The following is a 17,944-nucleotide window of genomic DNA, read 5'->3' as shown; positions in this document are numbered from 1 at the left end:
AATTGTTTAATAAAACTGAATCACTAGAAAGAGAGTTTAGACCTGAATTTTACATGGTCAGGAAAAGCATGTTGATGGATTTACTGGTTCTGTGTAGCTCTTTTTTTTTAATAGTGGGAGATTTCAGATAAGGAGACATTTTAAGAGCTTATCGTCCAGTCAGAAGAGAACTTGGCATAATCAGAGAAATATACTTTGTTAGAAAGTAAGTAACAACAATTCAGTCCTTCATTTTCTATTTTCTGTTTTCCCAGGAAGATTAATCTCTAGGAAATCATCTGCCTGGGAAAATAGATTTTAATTTAATTTTAATTTGTAAACATTTTGCATGTGAAGGATTAAACCTTCCTTTTTGTGCACTTGGATTAAGTATACAGCTACAGCAAATGTTTGCTTGCCTCTTCTGACAATATGATTCAAGAAATGGATGCACACAGTAGAAAATGTGACCAAGAAATTTGCAGAAGGAGAGAAAGCTAAAGCTGCTGTATGTCTGCTTATGAGTGTTTCTGTTTCCTGCATGGATCCAGTCATTGTGCTGACCTGCCTATGAAATTCCACAGGGACTCCTTTCTCTTTTCCACTTCTTCCGTCTCTCCCTCCCCACTTCTGTTCAACTCACTCTTTCCTTCCTCCTCTGAGGGGCTGGAAGATTTGTCACTTACTACCTCTGACAGCAGAAATGATGAACAACCTAATGAGGAGGATTATCTTTCAGCTGTCGGTGAGAGAATCGGCCTGTGTCGGTTCCAACTCTTACCTTTCCATAAGGGCACTTAGAAATGGGACAACCTAAAGAGCACCGCCCCAAACGTGAAGGTGGACAACAGTTGAAGATGCCACATGAAGAATTTTCAATAGTGTGGAAGGATGTAAACTACAGCCACTCTTCAGGTTTTCTCCCTCCCTGAGTCACATCTTCTCTCTTTCTTCATTGGGCTGGTTTCCAAATCTGCAGTGAATGCTCTTAGATCCAGAACAACTTCCTCCTCCTCCTTTGTCTGGGAGAGTTGTACCAACCGCATGGAGAATCATTGGGATAAAGAAGAGGCATTTGAATTGCTCAACTAAACTAAGGCACTTCCTCAAAGCCCCAAGGAGCCATGGGAAGAGATAGGAGCCTTTCTAGACACTTTAGGTACGATGGTTTTACTTTAATTTAAGCATGTTGTGCTTTTTATGGTTTGCTGACATGCAACTGCATTTATTAAGGCATAGTGTGATGCTAAATTTGAAGTATCGCTCATATCTGATAATATTTAATATTTCTAAATCTGCAAAAAACAAAAAACAATGCCATTCTAGAAGAAAACTCTGTTGTGAAATGGTTTTGACAGTCCTATTATCCTCCGGCTTAGAATTTACTGCTCTGTGGCTTATAATGTGCCTTGGGTTTGCAAACTCATGCTTGGCTCATCTGTCAAACTGGCTGATCAGAAGTGGGTCTGCTAATAATTATTTTTGCAATGAGTTTCCCAGCTGATTGCATTTGTCATTCATCCCTCTGTGCATTGTCCTTGATCCACCCCTCCCTCAGACCCAATTATAGACTCCTCTCGGCCTCCTTATAATTTAGGGCATCCTGAGGCCTACATCCAACTTTAGTGAAAGAAAGCACAAAAGTTTAAATTGATCTTTTTTAGAGCAAATCAACTCCTGTAAGTAAAATTCTACAATTTGGTATAATCAGATTCTTAGCACCTCTGCTTCTAAAATATCCTGCACACCCTTTTTGAAAGTACAACAGTATTTTTTCTTATCATTTAACATTTTGTAATGTTGGAGTATAGACAACATGGAAGCAAATAGATGGTCTATCCTAGACCATCACTTATATCTTCCTACATTGTTTAGAGGAGGTTATAACCTGTGTTCTGTTTCTGCAGGTCACTTAACAGGTTATTAACATAAACGTACATTTTCACGACAGGTTCTTTTCTTCATGTTTTTAGCTTATCTTCACCAGCTGTGACTATAGCTGTAGGGGCGATAGTTTCTGTATATTCACATCATAGAGTAGAGTTTAAACATCACATTTATGAAAGTATTCACAGCCTTAACCAGCACGTTCAAAATTGCATAGTTTTCCACAGATTGTCCTTAAGAGGTTTCTACAGCATGGAGTCCACCTTTAGGTAAAGGAACACTTTTTTTCTATATATGGTTGACAGCGGATAACAGAAAGTAAACAATAAGCATGGAGTCAAAGAAATGGTCTGTGGACCTCAGACACAGGATTAGCCTGAAGCACAGATCTGCAGAGGGATACAGAAACATTTCTAGTGCTTTAAAGGTTTCCAATAAGCCTAGTGGCCTCCATAATTGGTAAATGGAGGTAGCTTGGAACTAGCAGGACAATTCCTTGATCGAGCCATCCATTTAAACTGAGCCATCAGGGAAGAAGAACCTTAGTGAGGGAGGTGACAAAGAACCCCATTGTAACTCTGTCAGAGCTATCTTCTGTGATCAGAGGATAACTTACCTTAACTATCTCTGCAGCAATCCACCAATCAGGCCTGTGTGAAAGAGCAGCCAGATGAAAGCCACTCCTTCATGAAAGCACAAGGGAGAGCTTATCTCCTGTTTTGCAAAAAGGCACCTAATTGAACTCTCATGTTTGAAGGCAACCAGTTTATCACCAAGCCATCACTATCCCTACAGTCAAGCATAGTAGTGGGGGCATCATGTTATGGGGACGTTTTTCAGTAGCAGGAACCAGCAGAATAGTCATGCTAGAGCATATGTCTCTAACTTAAGGCCCGTGGGTTGAATCTAGCCTGAATTATTCAGCGCTCAAGGGAAAAAAAAGATAATGATGTCATAAAACCTATGATGGCTAAAACTGCTAAATAAGTGAGGGTAACATTATTATAACAGAGCAGAATAAATAGAATAATGATTTAAAAAGTTTCATTTATACAACTGAAATTTACCAAATTTTAAGGAATGTTCATGCTGACATGACCAGATACAAAGATGAGTTTTGCACCTCTGGGTAAAAGGGAAAGATGAATGCAGCAAAGTACAAAGATACCCTGTATAAAAACTTGCTCCAGAGCAATTGATCTTAAAGAAGTTGTTTTAAAACCACTGAATGTCCTGTAGATACCAAGCCATTTAGACCTGATTTTTTTAAACGTCTGGAAATAACTGAAAATGGCTGTTGCACGCATATCTCCTACTCAACTTGAAGGAGCTTGAGATTTACTGCAAAGAAGAATGGGTAAAACTATCCACAGATAGGTGAGCTACCTTTTAGCATATTCTACAAGAAGACCTAAGGCTGGAATTCCTACCAGAGTTGGATAAACAAGGTACATTTATTTTCTTAATAAATTAGCAACAACATCCAAATCCTTTTTGACATTGACATGACAGCATATTGTGTGTTAATTTAATACCATCAGGAATTGAATTGTAACATGACTAACTGTGGAAGAAGTGCACTCTCTGTATGCACTGTAGATGTTCTGGGATGTAGTTTTATGCTTCTTGAAAAAGATAATAGAAATGTATTGATAGGGAAATATGAGTCCAGAGTTTATAAGATGTGATAATGATTTAACATAGAACCTAAGAAAGTGCTACCAACCAGCCATCCAACTTCATCCCTTACCATTTTGATGCACAAAATATAGAACAATGTTCAGTGGGCTCCTTCACTTTCCAGCCCTGGCCAGTAAAAAATCATCGGGGATGTGAGTGTTTTTCAGGGAAGTTATATGGCCTACATAAACTGTAAACTACAGACGGCACAGATTCATTTCAAATAGCTACATGACCCCGTCCTAGAAAGAGCTCTAGTTCTGTGCCCTCTCTCTTTCTGTCCTCATGCCTCCTTTAGATTCTGCAGCCTGTGGTTATCTGCGTCTGTCACTGAGATTAAGACGTCATCCTGATATTACATAAAAACAGGGCATGAAGATAACTTTGCAGCATGGTGTGGCTGATGACTATCCCGTTAGGAAAATGTTGACTGTGTTTCCTGAAAGAATGCACAAAGCATTTAATCACTGTCACCTACTTATACGCAATCTCCCAGTAGTTTGCAATCTACATGGTTTTGCTTGAATGCAACAGAGAACACAGTCTTGTGATTATAAAACAGCAAATACTGTAGAGTACATCCTACAAACTGTTTTCTTTATGTATTATTTTAAGCATTTCTGCTGTTGAGTGAGGCTATAGGGAGAAGGTAGGTGTCAGTCAGCCAGCAAAATACCCCCTTGTGAATCAGCAGTTATTTAAGGATTCCCTTTAAAGATTGCATTTGTTGCAATGGGTCCTCAGATTGGAAAAGAGAAAAACACTTTAGCATTGCTGCCAAACTATGTATTTTCTATGGATATGTTGCAATACTTGAAAAGGAGTATGTGCTTTTAGAAAGTGTATGTGATGTGCAAGTTGAGTTTGAATGGTCTATGGTTGGAAAAAAATTATAGCATTATGTCGGAAGTTATATTTAGCACTGAAATTGACTGGATTCAAATACATAGTGGCTCTCAGTTTTGAGTGGTGTGAAAGGTTTGACAATGTATAATTTCGATATATAATATGACAGATGAAAATGATGAATTTGTGGTTCATGTGTTCATAGCCTTTAGCTAAGACTGTTGAAGCACTGTTTGATTTAAAATCAGCATTCATTTTTCTTTACTTAGTATGTAACATGATAGCATATTTTGACCAGGACTCAGTCTTGTAAAAAAAATCCCTAAATGTTTGTAATTGGGAAGGATTTACTTTCAAATTTTGACTCATCTGCCTCTGTTATTTTCCTCCAATAAAGTCTTTTTAGGTGAATTTCCCCGCAAACACCAGACGTCATTTAGATGGTGGTGTTTAGGCCACTTTTGGTCGGTCCATCGTAATATTGATTTTGTCCAGAAATAGTTGTTGAAAATTGGGCTGTATCTGGTCAGTCTGATTTTGTCCCACTTAAGTCCAATAAAAGACACTGAAAAGACCATTCAAACCCAGTTTTCAAAGTCTTTTCAATGATCTGAAAACTACTGCTTTTCACCTTTCACTTTTCAACCAAATGTAGACATTGTTTCTATGTAAATCATGTTCTCTTTTAAATGTCTTTTCAACCAGTTTTTGCTTATCACAGTGATGTAGATTGGTACTGCTTTCCCATATTTTTTTAATTACAGCTTTTACCAGTGCAGATTTCCTTACAAGTTTCCAACATAATCAGCAAATATTGACTAGGGTAGAGTTAGGGGGTTATTTGTCTGAACACTCTTTGAGGAACAAAATTATTCTCTGAATTTATCCATAATGTCCAGTCCATAAATCAGACTCTGTCGGTGTCACTTCCTGTTACGGTGACTACCAAATATCTTTATCTAACGTTCCACTTTACTTACCAATGCCTCGGTTAAACTGTGCTTTTTTTGCTCTGTCTGATTGCCATTGGTAATCATTAAATAATATTGATCAGTGGTGCTTTGCATAAAGCAATTATGGTTGAATGTGGGCGTCCAGGGGGCCGAACATGAGGTGGCGCCTTGGATGCAAACTCTGTGGTACAAATTGCTTAAATTTTATGCATGCACATGTTTTTAAAAATCAATATGGATTCCATGCAATGCTTTATAAATGAGGCCCCAGATTTTTTACATTTAGACAGTTATGATAGTTACTTGTCAGAGCTGATCAGGCTTAGAATTGGCACAATCTGTACAGAGAAGATATTTAATTCATTTAATTCACTTCACTGCTCAACCTGAATGATAAGTCGTCCTATGTATGATGGTGGCATCTCGGAAATGATGCACTCCGTGAAACCAAAGGCTTTCTCTCCCTCCTCTGCACAGCAGAAACTCCTAAGACACAAAAACAAGAGATATATTGATGAGTGAGCTAGCACCATTACGCAGTTGAGATGGAAATTAAGGATTTTTGACCACTCATTAAAATTGTGCCTTTTACTTTTTTTATATGCTGTTAATGCTCTTGAAGATAAGGGAAAAAAACACATTCTCTATGCAAGGAACTTTTCTTTATCCTAACTGATTGGAGATGAGGAATTCTCCTGCAGGAAGTAAAATGTCATAAAAGGGATTTGAAAAGTATATCTATTTTGTTCTGCATTGGAGTAATCAGATGCAAACCCCTCTTGTCTTTTTCCAATCTAGGCAACTTTCTTATTTGAATAAATTAACTTCTGCTGCACAGAAAATGCACTATGAGCCGGTTTACAGAAGCATTGTTCAACACACCAATTATCACAGGCTAAAATGCACTGGTATTGCTTCAGTTATTAGTTTTCTTTGCTTTAAAAGGAGCAATATGTTGAATTATAAGAGTAGAAAAAAATACCATCCGTTGCGGAGTGGAGTGCTTTCTCCCAGAGGTGTTCTTACACTCAGCTCCCTCCTTTTCTGGATTAGTAGCAGTGAGCTGTACTGATTCTGAACACTTTTACCTACAGCTGCTGTGCTCATCGCACGCAAGCATGATAACTCTTATTTAAATATTGGACTAGTTTTCTTCAACTTGTTTCTGTCCTTCTATAAAGCAAATGGACTATTTGTTTTCCGGTGGAGACCTGAAGAAATTTGGAAGCAATAACTCAAACTTTAGAAGGGATTTGTGTTGAAATGTTGACATGTTATCATTTTAAGCTTTTGTTCTCAGTTTGATTTTTTTTTTTTTTATTACGTGTTTCCGCAATGTTGGCCAGGATCTTCATTCCCAAAAAGCACCGGGAGCGTTTCGACGAGGTTGTCTCTCAGAGCTTGATGAGCAGACTGAAGGGCCGCAGCTTCAGCGACCCCAGCCGTAGCCACCTCCGCCGCAGCAGGAGCGAGGACCACCCCGAGCGTCTGCTCGTCTCCACCAGGGCCAGCTCAGTGCCACGCACCCACGCAGAGGAAGGCGTGGTGCCACCTGCCAGAGGCATGCGCAAGACCACCTCCCTCATAGCTGGCCACTCTGGTGGCACCACCACCAACTGCAGGTCTGTATCAAGTAACAATTTGGTTCTTATGGGAAATCGGTGAGGGAGGAATGTTTGCACACTCAGCTGGAATAAAGTTACAACAGTTAATCAGGCTGTAATCAAGGCCAGACCAGCTAACTCAAGCTATACTTGTCCATCCATCCATCCATCCATCCATCCATCCATCCATCCATCCATCCATCCATCCATCCATCCATCCATCCATCCATCCATCCATCCATCCATCCATCCATCCATCCATCCATCCATCCATCCTCTTCTGCCCCTGGGCCTCCTCCTGGTGGGAGAACAGAGAACAGACCCCAAGATTTTTAAACTTCTCCACCAGGGGAAGTACATCCTCCCAAACTCTGGTGAAAATCTGCCAATGTTAAAATGGCAAAAATACAGACTATAGCCAAATATATACCAAAACTAATTAGAAATATAAGATGCAAGTATCAGTTAATCAGTGTATGAAAGGATAATTAATATATGGAGTGCAACAAACAAACCCAATGAAGCCGAGCAAACCTAAATAGATACCTTGTTCTGCTGTAGGTAGAGCTATGGTTGTAGATAAACAATTTTGGGCCTAAGTTTCACCAAGCAGCAGCTGACTCTAAACCCCTCGCATTTCCCCTGAGAGTCAGAATGCTAACTGTTACCAAAGGCGGATACAAATAGGTGCATTGATTAAAATCTCAACCCATTGAAACATCTTTTTTATGTCTATAATGACATATTCCAAACATCATCATTATATTGTTATTTATTCATTTCTTTTTCAGTCTTTGCATTTGAAGTCACTGTTTTTTTAATATAACCTGAAATCTGTCTCTGCAGGACAGTGAGAGTCTGTAAGGGCAACATGAGTTTTGGCTTCACCCTCAGAGGCCATGCTCCAGTGTGGATTGACTCAATCATCCCTGGTAAGTTTTTGTATGTTTTTTTTGTGTTTGTTTTGGGTTTTCTTTTTAACTGCAACACCAGTAAACAGAAATTCGTTACATATTTATGACGCTACACATCTGCTAAGCAGTGATCATTGTGAAATGTTATCCCTGCTCTATTCTTGCTGCTCTGCAGGGAGCCCTGCAGACAAGGCAGGTTTAAAACCAGGAGATCGGATCCTTTTCTTGAATGGACTGGACATGAGGTTAGCTTCCTGATTAAGTTGATCGTATATATATTTTTACATATTTTCCTTCAAACTGAGCTAATTATGCCACATAAGATAAACTATGTTAAACATCTTAACATGTCTGGCTGTTAGAGTGTCTGTTTGTGGGTCCAACAGCTACCACACTGCATATTTCCATTTTTGTCTAAAAATAGCTTAACTTTAAAGACAAGGGATGAAAAGGACATGGATAAAAGAATGTAGAAGTGTTTGTCTTCTGTGAGTACAGAGCATGTCACAACTCAGTAGCTATTTCAAGAATAAAGCATAAAAGGATCTGCTGCTTTTTCAGTGAATAGTGTGTTCTTTTTCTGTTTTCTCTCCATATCCAAGTCAAAAGCAGTTTTTTTAATGTTTCTGCATTGCACTTTGTTTTGTGTACATTTTGTTCGAATTGCAGGACCTCTTCTCATGAAAAAGTTGTGTCCATGCTCCAAGGAAGTGGAGCCATGCCAACCCTGGTAGTGGAGGAAGGCCCGCCTACTTTTCCCCTGGCCGAGCAGGACCTTGCCGGGGGCGGCGTTTCCACAGACCGGGCACGCTCTCCGGTGCTCGTCTCTCTGCAGTGGGTGGCTGACATCCTGCCACCCAGCATCAGGGTTCAGGGGCGCACCTTTGGACAACAGCTGGAACATCTGCTTACCATCCAGGAGAGGTATACCATCTGCAAGGCTTTGGAGAACTTCTTTCAGCACAGGTGAGCTGTAAGAATCAGGAGGAGGAGGAAGAGTGGAAAGTAACTAGATAAATAGGGTCAAGTGATCCACCACATCAAATAATAAAACTGAAATAGATGTTGTCATGAATGCTAGAGTTAGAGGTTAAGAGATGCTCAGGGGGTTTAGCTGTGGACCCAGAGTGTAGAAAACTGCAACTTGTGGTACAAATAAGTAAAAAGACAAAACAGAAATAAAAAAACACAAACATTTGTTGGACAAAAACATTTATTAAAACAAACCTTTTTCGTATTTCCTTTCATATTATTTATAATTTATATTTTTCATTTTTTGTTATATTATTATATTATATATTTGATAAATACTTTTGTTTTTATTTGATTTTATATTTCTGTTTGATGATATTTATACAATCATCATATTAAGGAAAGTCAGGCTTTTTAGACTTGGTCCAGAGATCTTGAAAGATATTTTATTGTTCTAGTTTCTTCTTATTTTGTTGTAAATATAGTAAAATAGATTTTTACTTCAACTTTGATGTTGTTCGTTGTCTCACTTTTTTTTAAAGATTGTACTAAAATTGAACTTCTTAGATCCCTTATTATTTAAAATTGTATGCGACAGGTAAGTATTGTCATACTTTATTAACATTTTTACACAAATCAAAAGTTAGGATGTATTGATTAAATCAGATTAAAGCAGACGTTTAAAAAATCTTATACCACTCATGTTTGTTCTGTATGGTTTAGATCACATGTCTGCAGGGTAGTCCCTGAGTTTAACCTACACTTTTTTTCCAAATCAGTGTTGGACCTCTGGCTTGACAGCCAGGACACCTCTGTCACCCTGCCTGTATTTCCTTGGTTACAGGAACGTCGACACGCTGATTGTGGATGTGTTCCCAGTGCTTGATACTCCAGCCAAACAGGTGATCTGGCAGTTTGTTTACCAGCTGCTGACCTATGAAGAACAGGAACACTGCCAGAACAAAATTTCTCGATTTCTTGGATATAAAGCACCAGGTTTGTGCACATTTATTGTAATATTTCACTGGATATTGGCTCAAATAGACTCTTTTTTCAGAGTCTCTTGGTTATCTGGAGGTAAATCAATGATATGCTGAACTGCTGTGATCCTGCAAACGTTGTTTCCTCTTCCTCTGCATGACCTGTATGTGTTTTTCAGTTCCACCACCTCCTCCTCCTCCCCCTCCTCCTCCGGAGCCTGAGTCTGCTGCCCCTGAGCCCCACCGCCGTAGCAGTTCCATGAGGGTGACAGGGACCACATACAGGAGTAGTGTTAGGGGACGTAGCTCTGATGACCTGGTCATTGGCACACACTTGGGAATGGGTACTGAAATTTGATATCTCTGCATCAGGAACAAAACTAACACTTGAGACCACAAGCAGTGTCAGACTCACTCTCATAATCTTTAAATGTAAAATGTGCAAAATGTCAGGTATGTGCGACATCAAAGATATTATGAGAAGTCGTTTCAAAACTTGTATCACCATTAATGTTATTCATGTAATCTACACTTTAACTTCAAAGCTAAATTCTTAAGGGCAGCAGATACAAACACTTGAATTGCACAATGACCTGGTTGGTGTACACACCCTTAAAACCATATTTTGTTGAAACACCTTTTTAATTTATTTAAAGCATTCAGTCTTCTTAGAAGGGAGTCAATCTGGATGTCAGTTTTGATATAGCATAACTACTGATTCTACTGTCTAAAATAATTTCCCTCCTCTTAGAAGGAAATGGAGAGGAGATTAAGGATATGATTAAAATGAGTTTTGGCAGAAATACCCTCAGAGGGGGCCTACAGCTTGGGATACTCTGGCTAAAAGCCACATCTCCATGGTTTATCCAAGTTCTTCTGACATTCAGGACACCTCTGCAGCCACAGCATAAGCAAACTTTCTGGCCACGCAATAATAGTTATGCTCTACTGGGGGGCAAAGACATTTAAAAAGATCATTGAGGTATTGAAGCTCCACACCACATTAAGATGGTGAAATGTATGCAGCTAAGCAGGACATTCCAATTATGGCAGCCCAACTACATTTTAGGGCAAACAAAATTACCAAATCTGATGGCAAATGTGGACTTAAGAAGACTGCATGCTGAGTTTTATTATCTAATGTTGATCTTTTACATGATCGTGGTGGCTTATTTAGCTCCATAGTTACCATTGTTTTCAGTTATATTTGAATCTTTTATGGTTTAATAAATGTTTTGGCTAACAATTAGAGACTCTATCATCTACGATGTTTTGCTGAAATGGTTCAACATCTACCAAAGTATATTTTAAAACCACGGTATGTATAAAGTTATTGTATGAACATAGGTGTCCGTGCAGAGCAAGGACTGGAGACTATGAGGTTGGCTCCAGGAGAAAGGCAGTCAGGAGATGGAACATCTCTTCCTGAGACTCCCAACAATCTAACAAATGTATGCAGCACTGCCAAATTGTATTAAGAATATACACTGTTTAATATTTGTTGAAACGGTCTTATAACGGTTTGTGTGTATTTTTCTTGTTAAAAGCTGTCAGCTGTGTATGCTGAATTGGAAAATATGTACTCAGCCAAGAGGTCCAAGTCTTTAAAAGGTCGCCCTCCTCCTGCTACTGAGAGTTTGCTGGACCTGGAACCTTTATCGCGCACAGGGTCTCCTATGTCGATTGCTAACACAGGTAAATAAAATGTATATTTGTAATTTGGTCCAAGAAAAGATAGCGTAAATTACATACATGAATAAAGTAACTAATTTTTGAATCCAATAAAGCCAATGTAGTTATGGTATGGTGGAGGATGTTCTTTTTATGGGTTGATCATCAAATTAAGTGATCCTCTTAACTGTCGATCATTCTGGGGATATGTTTATGTAAGGCCGTCCTACGCGCTTATCCCCATTTTCACTTACCAGTGGTGAGTCTGACATAGTGGAAGAATTGAAAATCTTCATGTGGAAAGTAAGCTTGTTTGAGTGATGCAAACAGCAACTTTCAAACAGAGCATGCATGAGGAAAAAGGGCGGGTCTTTTCAAATATTTGTGAAAATCCTCCACTATACCTTTAATGATAAGCTCTCAGTGTCTATATCAATAATAATTATTTATCTCAGGGGGACGAAAAGGCTCCTCCCCTCATTCTTCATGGCCAGATCCTCTTCCCAGTCCACCTTCATCCCAGTTTTACCAACCAGGCTTGACGAGCCAGAACAGTGGAGAGTCTAATCCCTACATAAGCCTGGACAGCCCTCCTACTTCACCTCTGGAAACAGACTTCCCGTCCAGCCCACCTGTTCACCGCAGCAACAAACGGCGGTACACCTTCTCCAAACCTCCCCGTTCAGAAGACACAGATCGCTTTCTGGACGCTCTGAGCGAGCAGCTGGGACAGAGGGTTGCGATTGTTGATGACTTCCTGAACCCTGACAATGACTACGAAGAGGTATTCAACACAAGAAACAGAAAATGGCATCTTTTTCAGTGATGAATTAATAGTAGATTAATGAAATGAGATACTTAACTAACCAGTAATATGTTTCAACTCGTGTCTAATTTGTCTCCAAATGAAAATTGGGGCATACCGCCTTTACCCACAAATATAAAGATTAAGCAAAATTTGAAAGGCTAAAATTACCACTAAATAAAGTAATGAATCTGACATTAAAAAGTACTTAACTACTAAAAGGTAGGTATGATTTCTTCATAAAGGGTTTCATAATTTCATGGTACCATGTTAACAGGCTTTATGCTTTAATCTTGTTACCTTTATAAAAGGTAGTTTGAATAATTATAGAGGGCACAATTACACGGATTACTGGAGATGCTTCAATTGATATGTACAAATGTTTAGTAACTTTAGAGAACATCTATTGGAACTATAAACTACATTACTTAATCAGAAATGTACTATATTCAATGTTAAGACATAGTGAGAGAAAGTTGCCAGTTCTGTTTTTGTTTCAAGTTTTCCACAGGTTTCACTCTGAATTTAAAGGTCTAATGGTATGTACTTGGTGTTAATGTCAGGATGTTGTGCAGATGGGATTCCCAGATGAAGACGATGAAGATAATGAAGATGAGCTCGGTGTGGATGAGGAAGAAAATGGAGGCTTTGTGGCTCCAGAGCTGAGCAGTCCGAGTGACGTCCAAAGCAGCAGCGGTGAAGAGAACGCATCCTCTCTCACATATTCCTCTTCTTCTGATCACATTCCTCCTCCCCCTATGACACCACCTCCACCTCCGCCTGTTCAGTTCAATGACCCACCCCCTCCTCCTCCAGCACCTCCACAAAGTCAGCCTCAACACAAGCCAGAGCAGGAATCTACTACCTACACTCCTGAGCACATGCCAAGGGCATATGTGCCAATCCGACGGAAATCTGGCCCCCCTCCACCACCACCTCCACGTAGTAATTTGCCACCAAAACGCCACTCTTTGCATAAAGTCCTCCCTACAAGAGAAGATCTACAGGTCCGAGCCACCTTACAAGAGCTAAAAGCATACCAGGAGAGACAGCAAGCTTACGAGGAGAGGCAAGCATATGAGGAGCAAAAGGCTTATGAGGAACAACAGCTTTATCAGGAACAACAGGCCTTTAAGGAGAAAATTTTAAAAGAGAGACAAGCTTATGAAGAGCAGAAGGCTTACGAGGAGCAAAAAGCTTTTGAGGAGCAGCAAATGTATGAGGAGCAGAAAGCCTACCAAGACAGACAAGCATATGAACAGCACCAGTCTTACCAGGAACAAAAAGTACATGAACAACATCAAGCTTACAAAGAACAGAAGGCACTACAGGAGCTACAAGCCTACCAGGAGCAAAAGGCCTTTGAGGAGCGCCGAGTTTATGAGGAGCGGCAAGCATTTGAAGAAATGCAGCAGATATACCAAAGTCACCAGTCTATGCCTGCTCAGCCAACACAACAAAAAGCCCATTCACCTCTTCCTCTCCAACAACTACATCAGTCATTGCCTCCGCTCCCCTCTCAAGAGACCCCCCATCAACATGCCAACCATGCCCTTTACATGATGCGACAAGTACAGCAGCAGCAACTGGCCCACCAGAGTCAACACCACAGACGGTTGTCTCGTTCAGCGCCTCCACCACATCAGCCCTCCCCTCACCAATCCGCCCGCCCTAGCCAGCAAGGTCAGTATGCAGAGGGAATTTACCAAAGTCATCAAGGCATGAGACCCCAACCTCATCATTCGTCAACAGAGATACTCCACCAAGGTATAGCACATCATTCCTCCAATGATATGCTCCATCAGTTGCACCAATCCCAGGCACACCACTCCTCAACTGAGATGCTTCAGCAAATGCAACAGGCCCATGCTCACTACTCGTCATCAGAAATGCTTCACCAAATGCACAAAGGCAAGGCCCATCACTCCTCGGCTGAGCTGTTACACCAATCTCAACAAATGCAGCAAATGATGCCTCACCACTCCTCAACCGAACTTCTCCATCAGGCTCACCAGATGCACAGAGGCCAAGCCCATCATTCATCAAGTGAGCTTCTCCATCAGGTCTATGAACACAAGCCCCATCACTCATCTACAGAACTCCTCCATCAAGCCGGTCAAGTGCTCCAACCAAAGGCGCATCACTCCTCCACGGAAATTTTGAATGAAATTCAGCAGGAACCTGCCTCCCTCCCAGTCCAGTTTACACGTGAAAGCCAGTCCCATCAGAGTCGCAGGAGTATCAAAGGCCATCATCAGACAGATGTGTCCTTACAAGGAAGACACAAAGACCAGCAGATCCAACAAATCCATCAACCCCAGCCCACTAAACCTTCTCCTCAAAGACCCCATTCCATCCAGCAGACTCACCACCATTCCAGTACACCTCAGATCCACCACATCCACCACATGACCCCTCAGCCCCCTCCCCCCCAGAGCTACCAACACCACATTCAGGTCATTCATCCTCCTCAGCAGCCACATAGACCACAGCCACTGCTCTCAACTTTTCAACCTCTCCAACTTCACCAACCCACCCGCTCCACCTTCCAGCCCCTACCCCAGCTCCATCAGTCACAGCATAATGTCCAGTCCGCCACCCAAACCGGCCGTCCACAGTCTCAGCCCTCGCATCACCTCCTGCAGTCCCAACAGCAGCATCAAGCCCAAACTCACCACAAGCAATCTCAGAGCCAGAGTCAGCCCCAGTCCCTCCCTCACTCCCTATCTGATCCCACAGAGCATATGGGACCACCTCCTCCACCACCTCTTCCACCCCCATGCTCCCCTCCACCGCTGCCAAGACCCAGTCTGTCTCGGATGGACTCACACCACATGAGTGTGAAGAGGCTGCGCTGGGAGCAGGTTGAGAATTCAGAGGGAACCATATGGGGACAGGTGAGTTAAGAAACGTTTCTAAAAAAAAAAAAGAAAAGTTCAAACAAGTTGTTCAAAGGCTTGCAAAAGTTTTAATTTCCCTTAAACGTGGCCACATTTTGTAACATCAGAAGCACTGATTTCAAAGTATTTTATTGGGATCTTATATGTATCATGGCCCATAACGCTCTGCCCAATTGTAAAGGAAAAGGGTTTTCAGTTTTTATTCCCAAAATACAGATCTGCCTCCCATAGTTAATGCTTTGTGGAGACATATTTTACTGCTTTATGTTACTAGTTTTACTAATCTACACAGTAGAAGGTTTGATTTTTTAGAAAATACCTTAAAGGGATATTGTGGGATAATGGAGGTATTTTACTCAGATGAACACTTTACCCTAGCACAGGGGTGGGCAATTCCAGTTCCTGAGGGTGGTATCCTGCACTTTTAGATGTGCCTTTGGTTCAACACACCTGAATCAAGTAATTAGATGCTTGAGAGGACTCTGGAAGAACTGGCTGCATACTGAGGAGGTGGCTCAGCCATTTAATTAAGATGTGTTGGACCAAGGATGGATCTAAAAGTTTTGGATAACGGACCTCAGGTACTAGAATTGCCAACCTCTGCCCTTGCATGTCACCGTCTTAAACATGTATTGCAGCGACTGTACCTGCCATGTGTCAAAGCGTGTTGCAAATGTAACCATATCATCCAATAAATGTTTGAGTAAAGCAAAGGAAAAGGACAAAAATCAACAACACAGACATGTCAGTGAAGTGAATGCTTACATTCTGGCATTTACTGTGGCAAACAGTCAGTGTTTACCATGGCTAAAGCTACTAAACCCATGTAAACCTACAATTCTGTACCAATAAGATATGTTTTTTTGTTTTTTTGTTTTTTGCAGGGTCTACTGTTATACTTTCTATGGTAAAAATAACAATCTCCAACTAAACCGAAAAGAAAGACTTAGCTTTGCTCTAATTTAGGCAGTACAGTTCACTTACTTCTCAGGGAGAAACATGTAAACTGTAGCATGCAATTTAAAATCTTTCTCCTTCATTAGTCTTTCCACCAGGAGAAATTTTTATTGTCTTTTTTAATGTCTTGGGTTCTGTACTCTTTTAAGTTCATTTTCTTGGGGATGGTGAAACGTTTTTTTTGTGCTGCTGCTGCATGCACATGGGAATGCATTGTGCTGTAGTAGTGCAGACTTTCAGTTGTTGTGTTAGCATCTCAAAATGATATTTCCCCGCTGCTTCTCAATAACACTGATCTGCCAGAAAAGGGAAATGCGCTGTTAATTCGTGTTAGTACTATTTTGTCCCTCACCAGGCTCTTTACTTTCAAGATGGCAGACTGTTACGGTGCTTCCCTAACTGGTGACCAGCCTTTTGTGTAATACGAAGTTCCTCGCTTATGAAAACGTATCTGATTATTAGTGGGGGTAATAATACACCAATAATATCACAATAACACATATAGTATGTAAATGTAGTCATTGATTTCAGGCAGTAAAAAAAGAAGTGGTTACACAATATCCCTTTAAGCTTATGCACATTGGAAAGCAGTTGTTTTAACAAAGTTTTATTTAGGGCTATTGAAGGGAGGGTGGTACACTTAAACATGTATCTAAAATGTGCTCAATGTGGTGTAAAAAATCCCATTAAAATACACTAAAGTTTGTAGATAAAACATGAAAAACAATAGGAGTCAAAGATGTATGAACCCTTTCAAAATGCACTAAGAATGGATAAAATATCAGGCCTTTTCTCAATCCGGTTTCCAAGTCCATTTTTGTTTTTGTGTGGGGATTAAACTAAAGGATTCAGGGATTTTTTTCTTTATCTTCTTTTTGAAGTTGGGAGAGACTTCTGATTATGAAAAGTTGCATGACATGGTGAAATATCTGGACCTGGAGCTGCACTTTGGTACACAGAAGAGCTCATGTGAGTCCATGCAATATGATCTTATTGTGCTTAATGTGTAAGTGTGGGTACATTATGTACATGTAATGTGCAATTACTATTACCCTGTGTAATAACCTGTTTATATTTGATACCCAGTCCAATAGCTATACATATAATACCCTTCTGTTTAAATACCCATTTTAATACCCTGTATAATTATCCTGCTAAATAAGAGACTTCACCTGTCATATATATACATATACACTGGTGCCAAAAAGTATTTAGTCAGCCAGTGATTGTGCAAGTTCTTCTACTTAGAATAATGAGAGAGGTTTTTATCATAGATAAACTTTAACTATGAGACGAAAAAAAAAATAGAAAAATAAAAAATCCAGGAAACCACATGGTAGTATTTCTTAATTAAGGTGAAAAATAAGTATTTGGTCAATAAGTACAGTTCAACTCAATACTATGTAACATAACCTTTATTGTCAATGACAGAGGTCAAACATTTCCTGCAAGTCTTCACCAGGTTTGGACACACTGTAGCTGGTATTTTGGCCCATTCCGTCATGCATAACTCCTCTAGAGCAACAATGTTTCGGGGCAGTTGCTGGGCAACATCGACTTTCAACTCCCTTCACAAATTTTCTTTGGGTTTGAGGTCTGGAGACTGACAAGGTGAGTTTGGGATCATTCCCATGCTGGAAGATCCAGCCATGTTTCATCTTCAAGGATCTGAGTGATGGAAGGAGGTTTTGTCTTAAAATCTCACGATACATGGCTCTGTTCATTCTTCCCTCACAGATCAGTTTTCCTCTCCCCTTTGCGCAAACAGACCCAAAGCATGATGTTCCCTTCCCCAT

General features: G+C 40.3%; 1 protein-coding gene across 1 annotated transcript in view; it reads left to right on the top strand.

Annotated features, from left to right (window-relative positions):
* Positions 1-17,944, top strand: part of LOC107092816 (delphilin-like) — a 34,844-nt gene that overhangs the window by 10,381 nt on the left and 6,519 nt on the right. The window contains exons 5-15 of the mRNA XM_015387474.1: positions 6,692-6,967; positions 7,796-7,881; positions 8,039-8,108; positions 8,533-8,829; positions 9,680-9,831; positions 9,995-10,159; positions 11,163-11,266; positions 11,363-11,510; positions 11,942-12,270; positions 12,855-15,188; positions 17,030-17,117. Of these exons, the coding sequence (XP_015242960.1) occupies positions 6,692-6,967; positions 7,796-7,881; positions 8,039-8,108; positions 8,533-8,829; positions 9,680-9,831; positions 9,995-10,159; positions 11,163-11,266; positions 11,363-11,510; positions 11,942-12,270; positions 12,855-15,188; positions 17,030-17,117 (4,049 nt within the window). The remainder of the gene's footprint in view (positions 1-6,691; positions 6,968-7,795; positions 7,882-8,038; positions 8,109-8,532; positions 8,830-9,679; positions 9,832-9,994; positions 10,160-11,162; positions 11,267-11,362; positions 11,511-11,941; positions 12,271-12,854; positions 15,189-17,029; positions 17,118-17,944) is intronic.

This window comes from Cyprinodon variegatus, unplaced genomic scaffold, assembly GCF_000732505.1.
Source record: "Cyprinodon variegatus isolate N-32 unplaced genomic scaffold, C_variegatus-1.0 Scaffold396, whole genome shotgun sequence".
NCBI lineage: Eukaryota > Metazoa > Chordata > Actinopteri > Cyprinodontiformes > Cyprinodontidae > Cyprinodon > Cyprinodon variegatus.
The sequence above is the reverse complement of the archived record's forward strand: the minus strand, read 5'-3'. Positions and strand labels throughout refer to the sequence as shown.